The sequence below is a fragment of the Panthera pardus genome, unplaced genomic scaffold, assembly GCF_024362965.1.
Source record: "Panthera pardus isolate Hobbes unplaced genomic scaffold, ASM2436296v1 HiC_scaffold_6, whole genome shotgun sequence".
NCBI classification, from domain to species: domain Eukaryota; kingdom Metazoa; phylum Chordata; class Mammalia; order Carnivora; family Felidae; genus Panthera; species Panthera pardus.
The window spans coordinates 65,466,996-65,477,643 of record NW_026526991.1 but is presented as its reverse complement, the minus strand read 5'-3'; the positions used below and the strand labels follow the sequence as shown (position 1 = coordinate 65,477,643).

The following is a 10,648-nucleotide window of genomic DNA, read 5'->3' as shown; positions in this document are numbered from 1 at the left end:
GTCCAGAGGAGGGGGAGGGGAAGTGGCCAGTCCATTAGCGGCAGAGCTGGCGCCAGGCAGCAGCCCTCCACAGGGCCCTGGGGACTACCGAGGGATGAGCCCTTCCCACCCCCCTCAGCTCCCCCTGCCCTCCCGTCCCCTATTTCTCCCTGGGTGTGGTAGCAGAGGGGTAGCTGACAGCAGGTAAAAGCAGAGCCTAGCCTTCAGGGGACAAGTGGAGGCACAGGCCCTGGGGCCCAAGCTAGACCAACTCACCATCTACCTGGGCCATCTCCTCCCCACTCATATGCCAGAAGCCTGCCCTTTAACTTCCAGTCCTCCTATCTCCCCATTTTTTTTTAACTGAGGTTTAACTGACATAACGTTAATTTCAGGTGGACAATGTAATGATTCTACATTTGCAGATCTCCGATTTTCAATAGCTCTCTCAGGCAGGAACCCCAGCTCCAGTCAGGACCTCCCACCCAAGGCTCCAGCTCCAGATGCTTGCTGGAGGGTGCTGACCCCAGCCCAGGCCTGCCAGTGGTCGCCAGGCCTGCTTCCTTCCCCGCTTGCAACAGGGGGAATCAACTAGGCAGGGCGCCAGCAAACCTAGGAGCGAGGGTGCGGCGCTCCTGCAGCTCCGCAGGGGTGGGGCATCCCCCTCCCCACATAGCCCCGCCGTCAGGCCAGTGGGAGGAGCTGCCCGTGCCCCCCCCTGTGCCCGCAGGGCTATAAAGCCGCCTCGCAGCGGTCTGCGGCTCCTTCCCCGCTCCCGGACCAGCTTTGCCAGCGGTGACTGCCCATCCTCGACCACCATGAGCCACCCGTCGGGCCTCCGAGCCAGCGTCAGTTCCACCTCATACCGCCGCACCTTCGGGCCACCGCCCTCACTGTCCCCTGGGTCCTACTCCTACGCGTCCAGCTCCCGCTTCTCGAGCAGTCGCTTGCTGGGCTCGGCGTCCCCTGGCTCCTCCGTGCGCCTGGGCAGCTTCCGCGGCCCCCGGGCGGGCGCGGGCGCCCTCCTGCGCCTGCCCTCGGAGCGCCTCGACTTCTCCATGGCCGAGGCCCTCAACCAAGAGTTCCTGGCCACGCGCAGCAACGAGAAGCAGGAGCTGCAGGAGCTCAACGACCGTTTCGCCAACTTCATTGAGAAGGTGCGCTTCCTGGAGCAGCAGAACGCGGCCTTGCGCGGGGAGCTGAGCCAGGCCCGGGGCCAGGAGCCGGCGCGCGCCGACCAGCTGTGCCAGCAGGAGCTGCGCGAGCTGCGGAGGGAGCTAGAGCTGCTGGGCCGCGAGCGCGACCGGGTGCAGGTGGAGCGCGACGGGCTGGCGGAGGACCTGGCGGCGCTGAAGCAGAGGTCAGGGGGCAGGACCGGGGCTGGGCGGCGGCCGTCGAAGCGGCTGCTCGTCGCTCTGCTCCCTTCCCCACCAGCCGCCGAAGGGCGTGGCTCCCCTCATCCACCCCAGCGTGTGCAGGCAGCATGCTCGCCTGTGGGCTCTAAGACCCCTGCCTTCCCTCTACCACTTTGCTGACTCTCTGGGGAGGGGAGGGGGGAGTTACTATGTCTGACCATCTCAGCCCGTTAGATAGTGGGCAAGTCCATCGGTCAGCATGAAGACCCCTCTTCAGAGTCCTGGACAGTAAGCAGCCTCTAGCCCAGACCCTGGGGTGCGCGGTGACCCTACAATTCAGCTTCTGCCCCCTCTTCTTGCCAGGTTAGAGGAGGAGACGCGCAAGCGGGAGGATGCGGAGCACAACCTCGTGCTCTTCCGCAAGGTGAGCCCGGGCCCCATGTCAACTCCGACTCCCCACCTCTGCCCTCGCCTTTGTACTAGGGTGGCATCTGTGGGCGCGAGGAGGCGACCAGAAACCTCTAGAGACAGGCAGGGAGGTCCTGGCCCTTTCTCAGCCTGAGCAGCCCCTCCCGGCTCTTGAACCCTCATTTCCACCCCCACTAAGGATGTGGACGACGCCACCCTGTCCCGCCTGGAACTAGAGCGCAAGATTGAGTCTCTAATGGATGAGATTGAGTTCCTCAAGAAGCTGCACGAGGAGGTAGGTGGATCCGAGTGTCAGGGGAGGCTTCGAAGGTAGCAGGCGGTCTCGTTGGAGCTGGAAGGCAGGCGCTGGTTCAGAAGACTGGCTAATGGGGAGGAGGAATTGCCTGGGGAAGAGTAGTGAGATTCGCTGGGCAGACGCAGCCCCTCAACCCCCTCTCTACAGGTGGTTTGACTCCCACCCCTGCGCCACCTGGTGGCGAGCAGCGGAGCTGCACCCCGTAAAACTTGGCCGCTGGCTTGGAGCCGGCCAGGGCGCAGACCGCACCGTCATATGCGCGCTGCACTCCCTGGCGCCCCCTTCTGTTCATTCGAGTGTTTCTTCTCTTTCTGTGCGTGAACTGCGCGGCCCGCGTGGGATCCGCGCGGCAACCTCGACGACTTGTTGTCCTGGGCGGCAGGAGCTTCGAGACCTGCAGGTAAGCGTGGAGAGCCAGCAGGTGCAGCAGGTCGAGGTGGAGGCCACCGTGAAGCCTGAGCTGACGGCGGCGCTGAGGGACATCCGCGCGCAGTACGAAAGCATCGCGGCGAAGAACCTGCAAGAGGCAGAGGAGTGGTACAAGTCCAAAGTGCGAAAGCCCGGGAGGGTTAGGGAGAGTCGGGGAGGCTGGGCGCTAAGGGGAGGGCGCGTCCCGTCAGCTCACAGCGGCACTGCCTCGCGCGCCGTAGTACGCGGACCTGTCCGACGCCGCCAACCGGAATCACGAGGCCCTGCGTCAAGCCAAGCAGGAGATGAATGAGTCCCGACGCCAGATACAGAGCCTGACATGCGAGGTGGACGGGCTCCGCGGTACGGTGAGTACCAGGCTTCGCGCCCAGGCCCGGGGGGCGGGGGTGGGGTGGGTGGAGGATGAAGGCTGTTACCCCAATGGTGACCCTCTGGTCCCCCCAGAACGAGGCGCTGCTCAGACAGCTGCGGGAGCTGGAGGAGCAGTTTGCTCTGGAGGCGGGCGGGTATCAGGCGGGCGCCGCGAGGCTCGAGGAGGAGCTGCGACAGCTGAAGGAGGAGATGGCACGGCACCTGCGCGAGTACCAGGAGCTCCTTAATGTCAAGATGGCCCTGGATATCGAGATCGCCACCTACCGGAAGCTGCTGGAGGGCGAAGAGAGCAGGTGGGGGGCAAAGCTGCTGGAGGGTGGGAGTGTAGGGGACGGTCGGGATTGGGTGTGTTCAGGGAAGGGGAGGGGCTTGGGCCCAGTAACTGACCGCTTGGCTTCGCTCCCAGGATTTCTGTGCCAGTCCATTCTTTTGCATCCTTAAGTATAAAGACGACTGGTGAGTCTCCTCCCATGCCTGGCTTCCAATCTACCTGTCCCCTTGTCCACTTCTGCCCTGACCAGACTCTTGCTATGGCCCTGCTCAGGGATCGATTCTGTCCATAAACTACTGAGTCCTGGTCTACACGCTACCCCACTCCTCATGTCCTGCCACTCCCCTCCCCCCACAGATGGGAGTGAGGGCTTAAGAGGAGAGAAACCCCAAGCCTCTTCTCTTCCACTCCTCATCCTACTTTTTCCAGTGCCTGAGGTGGAGCCTCCCCAGGACATCCACAGCAGGAAGATGGTTCTGATCAAGACCATTGAGACTCAGGATGGGGAGGTGAGATGGGCCACTTAAGCCCAGGATCCCATCATGGCACATATTATTTCTGAGCGCCAGCCTGGCTGCATCTTAGAGTATTGTAGGTTAGTGGTCCTTGGGGTGGCAGAGAGACTAGGAGATAGAGAAGGTGGATGGACAGTCTGGAGCCTCAGCTGGTTTTGCTGGAGAAGGAGACACCATACCCCAAAGGAGATTGAAAGAGTGTGGTGCTTAATGGTTTGTGCCCTTCACATGCCTTGCCCCCAGCAGGTGGTGACTGAGTCCCAGAAGGAGCAGCGCAGTGAGCTGGACAAGTCTTCGACTCACAGCTACTGAACCCATTGGTCCAGAGTTTCCTGACCCTGCCCTAGGCCTACTCTAAGTCCCAGACCCTCACACCAGTACTGAATTAGTCCTCTCTCACTCTGCATGTGTCTAGGGGATGGCACAAGTCACCCCTTCCCTGGCCTGTGGCCAAGTGCTACCCAGCCAGCCCTCTCCCTGCCCTGACATACATATATATGACCTATATGTGCCCTTTATTGCGTCCTAGTCAGAGGCCAGCAATCCCCCGATCGAGTCTACTCCTACCATTATCCCATGACCAGTGGACTGGGCCGGGGTCTGAGTTTCGCTTTTGAATCAAATAAAACTGCTGTCAAGAGAAACCTCGCCAGTGCATTTGTGTCTGTGGAAGTGAGGGTGCCTGTGGGGAGGGGGCGTAACAGTATTTTCCCCTTGTCTCTGGTCATTTCTTTTCTGAATCCCGTATGTTGGCATCTATGGTCCTATCTGTACTTCTAGTTCTACGTCCGCTCCTTCTCGGCTTCTGTCTGCCATCTACAGCCCTGAATGTCCAAGTGCTTTCTGGGTATGCCCTAGACCCCTCAAACTCAACATGTCCAAAACAGAGCTCCTCATTTCCCTCTCCACCATCTGCAATCATGTTCTTCCTTCTGGGTTCCCCACTCTAGAAGAAGGCACCACCAAGAACCTCTGCTGCCATATTAGAACTCACCTCATCTTCTGCCCCTTTCCTTTCCTCACCTACTCCCCAATTTTGTTCATTCCACTTCTAAAATCTTTCAAGTCTATTTCATTCTCCCCATCCCCACTGCCACCACCCTAGTCCAGGCCACTGTTATCGTTTGCCTGAGTTACATCATCTCCCTCAGTGGTCTCTTGCCACTGGCCTGGCCCTGCCACCCACCTAAACCTACTCAACACATTAGCCACGCCCTCCACTTGAAAACGTCTGTTTCTACATTGCCCTCCGACTCTATTCCACCCTGCCCTCACTTTCAAGTCAAAATCCACTTCTGAGTTTAAAATGATCCTTTTCACTCAATTATAGTGCTACATGCCAAGGAATAAGCCAGAGTCCTTGCTCTCAAGGAGCTGGTCGTCTGGGGGTGGGGGAGAGAAACCAACAAGCAGATAGTTCCAACCTTGTGAAGAGTACTATGACTGGGAAAGAAGATGACATTGTGGGAACATGAAGAAGAGCATCTCACCCAGCCTTGGGGTTCCCAGCCACGGTTTCCCAAAAGTGACACCATCACGCCGAGCACTGAAGAGCAAGCAGGAGTTGTTCAGCTAAAGCAGGGAGAGGAGAAGGCCTTTCTAGGTAGGTAAGTCAGCCAGGAGGTAAGAGAATACAGAACTATACTAGTTCTATAATTCTGGAATGAAGGGTTGGAAGGAGGAATAGTGCTGAGGTTGGAAAGATGAAATGAGAGTTGGGTCTCAGAGGACCTTACGTGCCATATTGAGGCATTCGGAATATGTCCCGAGGAAAAGGGACAGGAAGTGGGTTTCAGCAGGAGGTGAAGTATTCAGATCTGCATTTTTAAAAGACCCCTCTTGCTGTAGTGTGCAGAAACCACTAGAAGGAGGTGGAGAACCAGGTCAGAGCCTGTTGCAGTGAAACGCATCAGAGGTGACAGTGAGCAGAGAAGAGGGTGGGTTTGAGATGTATTCAGGGGGTGGATTCTGGAATACCCAAGGAGAGATTGACACTGTAGGTGAACGGGAAATAAATAGCAAAGAGGACCCAAGGTCTTGGCTTAAATCAGGCAGATGGTGGGTCTTTCACAGAAACAGGGAAGATTAGAAGAGGGGGAGGTGGGGGCCCAGACAGTCAGTTTTAGGCTGACTGAGTGTGAGATGCTATGGAAGAGCCAAGAGGAAGAGTTGGCAGGCAGTTGGATCCACAGGTCTGGAGTTCAGGTGTGATGGGATGTTTTGAAATACTGAATCTATCAGGATGCATTCTGCTACAAGTAACATAATATCTCATTTTTTTAAGAAAAAAGAAAGAAATAGCTAGCGTAACAAGGAGCCAGAGGTAGGCAGGCTCTGAGGTTGGTTGATTCAGCAGTTCAAAGATACCATCAAGGACCCAAGTTCTCGCCAAGGTTCTACTCAGCCTTCCTCCTTGAAGCTTTGTCCTGTCTCCTCATGGTCCCAAGATGGCTGCCAGTAGCTACCTGGTGATGCTTCTCCCTTCACATCCAGTGGAGGAAAGAGAAAAGCCTCCTGCCCAGTATGAGATACAGTCCTTTCCTTTAGATTGTGTGACTGAGGTCATTGGCGTGCCCAATCCTGGAGCAGTAACAGTTGCCAGGAAAAGCTACTGATGGGCTTGGGCTAACCATCTGATGTGGAGTAGCCGCTGAGGTTCAACTGCAACTTACTACCTCGGAGGAGACGTATCACTGCAGAAAAGCAGACCAAAGCTTTGGATTTCAATGTTCAGGCTTTCAAGTGAGCACGATTTTAAGTTTGGCTACTTTCACATCTGTGGCCTATGTTTTGTACTGGATACAAAGAAGAGAGATTGAGTCGAAGAGAAGGGCATGAGACCTCCCTGGTGTCCCACATGAGAAAGCATGAAACTACCTAAGAACAGTATATAAAGTGACAACAGAGAAGGGCCTTGAGGAGACTCCTAGAGTAGCAGTGGAAGAGAATCTTGACAACGAGCCAGCAGAGATGGAGGAGGACAACTAGGAGAATGCAGCCTCGGGAAGCCAAGGCAAGAGAAGGCTTCTAGGAGGAAGCAGCTAGCAGCACCAGAGGATTCTGGGAACCCAGGGTTAGACAACAGTTCGAAAATGTGGGCTCTATCAACAAGGAAGCTGTTAGAGACCTCAGGGAGGGCTGCTTCAGGGCAGGGGGGTGCCAGAGACAAAACGTGGCCGACTGATGAGTGAATTCAAGATGAGAAAGTGGAGAGCCGACCACTCTCTCCAGATATTGGAAGAAAGACAAGAAACAACCAGAGCAAAGAAAGACCTGCGTCTGAGAAGTGAAATTTTGAAGAAAGGAGAAACAAGACCCGTGATTTTCAAACCGTGCATCGTGAAACATTGTGATATAAATTGCTGGGTCAAGACCAACATTAAAAAAAAAAATGTTTATTTTTGAGAGAGAAAGAGAGAGAGAAAGCAGGCGTGAGCAAGGGAGGGGCAGAGAGAGATGGGAACAGAGGATCCAAAGTGGGCTCTGGGCTGACAGCAGAGAGCCTGATGTGGGACTCAAACTCATGAGCCATGAGATCATGACCTGAGCTGAACTTGGATGCTTAACCGACTGAGCTGCCCAGCCCAAGACCAACATTTTAAAAGGAAATGAATGGGTGTTAGGGTGGGGTGAAACTTTTCAATGTATTTATATACATGTGTATTGGCTTGTCACATAAAACGTATTTTTTTTTTAAATCTTGGACTGTGGTAAAGACGTGAACGCGTTTAAATGCTGGGGAGAACTGGAAAGAAACAGGTTGTCATGAGTAGGCCCAACCACCTATTGAAGTGACACAAACTCGGACTTGGCTGTGATTGAAGAGTTTTAGGGAAACTCCAAATCCAATTCTAACCAAGGAGATCAGATGTTAACCTCCGGAAGACAGGGCTGGGATTTCGCTGTAATTAAGAAAGCTTATACCACATTGATTTTATTGTACTCAGCTTGTTGGAAGCAGGGAGATAGATCCATGACATCTATTAGAAGGTCATCTCAGAAGCAAGGATGTGGCCGCATTTATTTAGTAGTTCCTAGAGGGAACCGGATGTGGCGGGCGCGTGTCCCGGGGCCCAGGGAGGTGCCCACGACTGCAGCAGGGATAATTCCTCAGGGGCCACTTGCCGTGGGTAGGAGGAGTTCGGTTATCTGGGTCGCAAGGAACAGAGACTAATCAAATATCTCAGTCAAGGGGGGGTGAATTGTGGGCTTACACGTGGGCACGAGGGGAATGAGAATTGCCGCTGCCTGGGGCCGAGTGACAGTGGCTTCACAGGAACCCAGAATCACCTGGGTGACCTGGCCTCCCAGGAAGAATAGACTCCGTAGCCCCGCAGGCCTCACCGAACCGAAGTGACAGGCCCCTCGGCAGCAGGAGCCCACTGCTCCCCGATGCAGGGTCCCTACTGCTTCCATTGCTCCTGTCACAATGAGCAAATGACCTCATCCTCCATCCTGGCTTTTGCTAACTCCTATTTCCTTCTTCTGGTCTCGGTTGTCTTATGGCTTCCATGGCCTAATAGCGATTGCATGCTGACTTCTGGGACTTTCTTTGGTTCTGCTTTCTCTTCCTTTCACAGAAGATGCCCACTTCACCAGCCCTAACAGATTAATTGACATTTCCCATTCCCTCTCTGAGACGTACCAACAAATGTCCCAAACGCTGAGCTCTTGGGGCTGACAGGCTGCTCTCGTCCCCTGTGCACTTCCCTTCCTACCAATTAACAGATGTTGATAAATGCATAAAAGTTGTTTTGACGCTTATGCGTGTTTAGTAATCCCGCAGCAAATATTTTTTAAACTAATGAAAGAATGTGAAAAGCGCAATTTTTATTTTAACTGAGAGCATAGTGATTAAGAATCTGCATTTAGAGGTGCGTAGGCGGCTCATTTGGTTAAGTATCTGACTTCGGCTCAGGTCATGATCTTGGGGTTCATGGGACTGAGCCCCCAGTTAGGCTCTGTACTGACAGTGCAGAGCCTATGTGGGATTCTCTGTCTCTCCCTCTCTTTACCTCTCCCCCCTCTCAAAATAAACATTTAAAAAAATTAAAAAGGGGGCACCTAGGTGGCTCGGTCAGTTGAGCATCCACCTCTTGATTTTGGCTCAGGTCATGATCTCATGGTTCATGGGTTCAAGCCCGGGTCGGGCTCTGCACTGAAAGGGCAGAGCCTGCTCGGGATTCTTTCTCCCTCCCTCTCTCTCCCCCTGCATGCACACGCGCGCGCGCACACATGCACACACACACACACACACACACACACACTTTCTCTCTCAAAATAAATAAAACATTTTTAAAAATTAAAAAAAATAAAATGGGATGACAGATCTGTGTTCCTGCTGGCAGCTTTAGAGAAGCCTTTTCAGCTTCTAAAGACTGCCCACGCTCAGCGGCCTGTGGCCTTCTTCCATCTTCAAAGCCATCAATCTCATCTCTGATTTCTGCTCTGCTTATCATGTTCTCTCCCTCTCCAAGCCTCCTGCTTCCCTCTTATAAGGATCCTTGTTATTACATTGGGTGCACCCAGATAATCTAGCATAATCTCTCCGTCTCAAAATCCTTAATTTACTCACATCATTAACATCCCGTTTGCCACATAAGGAAGTACTCACAGGTTCCGGGGATTGGGATGCAAACAAGGGAAGGCATTATTATGCTTACTACAGTCTGCCCTCTGGCCTCCAAAGATTCATGTTGGTCTCACACACAAAATATATTCACCCCGTTTCAGGGTTCCCCCAAATCTCAACCCACTGCAGCATCAGCTGAAGAGCAAATTCTCATCTAGATGTCATCAGCCCAAAAATCTCAAATTCATCACTGAAATCATCTAAATTAGGTATGGGTGAGGCTCTGGGTGAAACTGATCTTGGGGAGAATCTCCTCTCCATCCACAGACTTGTGACACTAGAAAACAAGTTACCTGTTGCTAAAACACAACAGCGGGATGGGCAGAGGATAACAGCTACAGACATTCCCATTCAGAAAGGTAGAAATGGAAAGAAAAAAGGAAGTTGTGAAGGAAATTGAAAATCCACCCGGGAAAACAACATAAGGTTTCAAGGCCTGGGAGTAATCCTCTGTGGCTCCTGGCCCTACTTTCCAGCCTCACTGCCTGACCTTGAGGGCCCCCTTTCCTTCTTGTGTGTTTTCAGCTGATCGTTTCCTGGCCGTACAGTTCGGGGTGGGGTAGGGGTCGGGGGGTCAGAGAGCTTTCTTCCATCGTACCCTCTCTCTGCCTCTTTCACTACAAGGTGGCAGTGTCTTTGTTTGCAAGACATTCTCAAGAGCCATGTGGGTCTCCTGTGTATGGCTCTGAGATTCACTCCGTTAGACACCTCCACAGATCTTTCTAGACACTCCCATTTCTCTGCTTGGTTTCTGCCGGGATGGCTGAGGAAATCCACAAGTCACATGGCTAATCTCTCCAAAGGGGCCTTTGTGCGATTGAATACTCTGACCTTTGATCCTTCCTAGGCACTAGCAAAAGATTGTCCAGGTACATCCTCGGATGTCTCCTCAGAGCACACTTTCCTGACAGCGAATGGCCTAATTTTAGCATTGTTTGCAATCTGGGTAGGCTGAGAATTTCTAAAATACCAAGTTCTGGTGCCTTTTTGCCTCTTTTGTTCCTCTCAGGAAAAAAAAAAAAAATCAAGCCATACCTTCAACACTGGCAACACAGATAAATACCCCCGTTTATCCTCACAAACGCTGCTTTTCATAGAACTGTAAGACACAATTCTGCTAAGCTTTCTGCTACTGTATTAAAAAAATATCCCCTTTCCTCCATCTTCCAATAACATATTATCCATTTCCTTTTGAGCCCTCAATGCCAGCAGGACCTTAATTGTCCATATTTCTACCAACAGTCTGTTTGTGGTGACTTAGGTATTCTCTACCATGCTTCCTCGCCTCCCTCCAGGCCCTCGCTAGCAAGTTATAACATTCCTGTTTCTACTACCAACAGTCTATTATTCAAGGCAAGCGAGGCTTTTCCT

The 10,648-nt window shown here is 53.2% G+C and overlaps 1 protein-coding gene across 2 annotated transcripts; it reads left to right on the top strand.

Moving 5' to 3' along the window:
* The first annotated feature begins 527 nt into the window (after positions 1 to 527).
* Positions 528 to 4,289, top strand: PRPH (peripherin). 2 transcript variants are annotated; one of them, XM_053895237.1, is made up of 9 exons: positions 528 to 1,339; positions 1,698 to 1,758; positions 1,942 to 2,037; positions 2,441 to 2,608; positions 2,709 to 2,834; positions 2,932 to 3,152; positions 3,266 to 3,315; positions 3,560 to 3,639; positions 3,889 to 4,289. In XM_053895237.1, the coding sequence occupies exons 1-9, from the start codon at positions 798 to 800 to the stop codon at positions 3,955 to 3,957; spliced, it is 1,413 nt and encodes a 470-aa protein (XP_053751212.1). In that variant the 5' UTR covers positions 528 to 797; the 3' UTR covers positions 3,958 to 4,289. The 2 variants fall into 2 exon arrangements, with proteins under 2 accessions (XP_053751212.1, XP_053751213.1); XM_053895238.1 differs by having other exon boundaries at positions 531 to 1,339; positions 3,892 to 4,289.
* The last annotated feature ends 6,359 nt before the right edge of the window (positions 4,290 to 10,648 follow it).

Excerpts from the sequence above, each read along its gene's own strand:
- PRPH (XM_053895237.1), top strand. The coding sequence starts at position 798 with ATGAGCCACCCGTCGGGCCTCCGAGCCAGCGTCAGTTCCACCTCATAC. Across the intron at positions 1,759-1,941 it reads ACCTCGTGCTCTTCCGCAAG|GATGTGGACGACGCCACCCT; the intron begins GTGAGCCCGGGC and ends ACCCCCACTAAG. Across the intron at positions 2,609-2,708 it reads AGGAGTGGTACAAGTCCAAA|TACGCGGACCTGTCCGACGC; the intron begins GTGCGAAAGCCC and ends CGCGCGCCGTAG.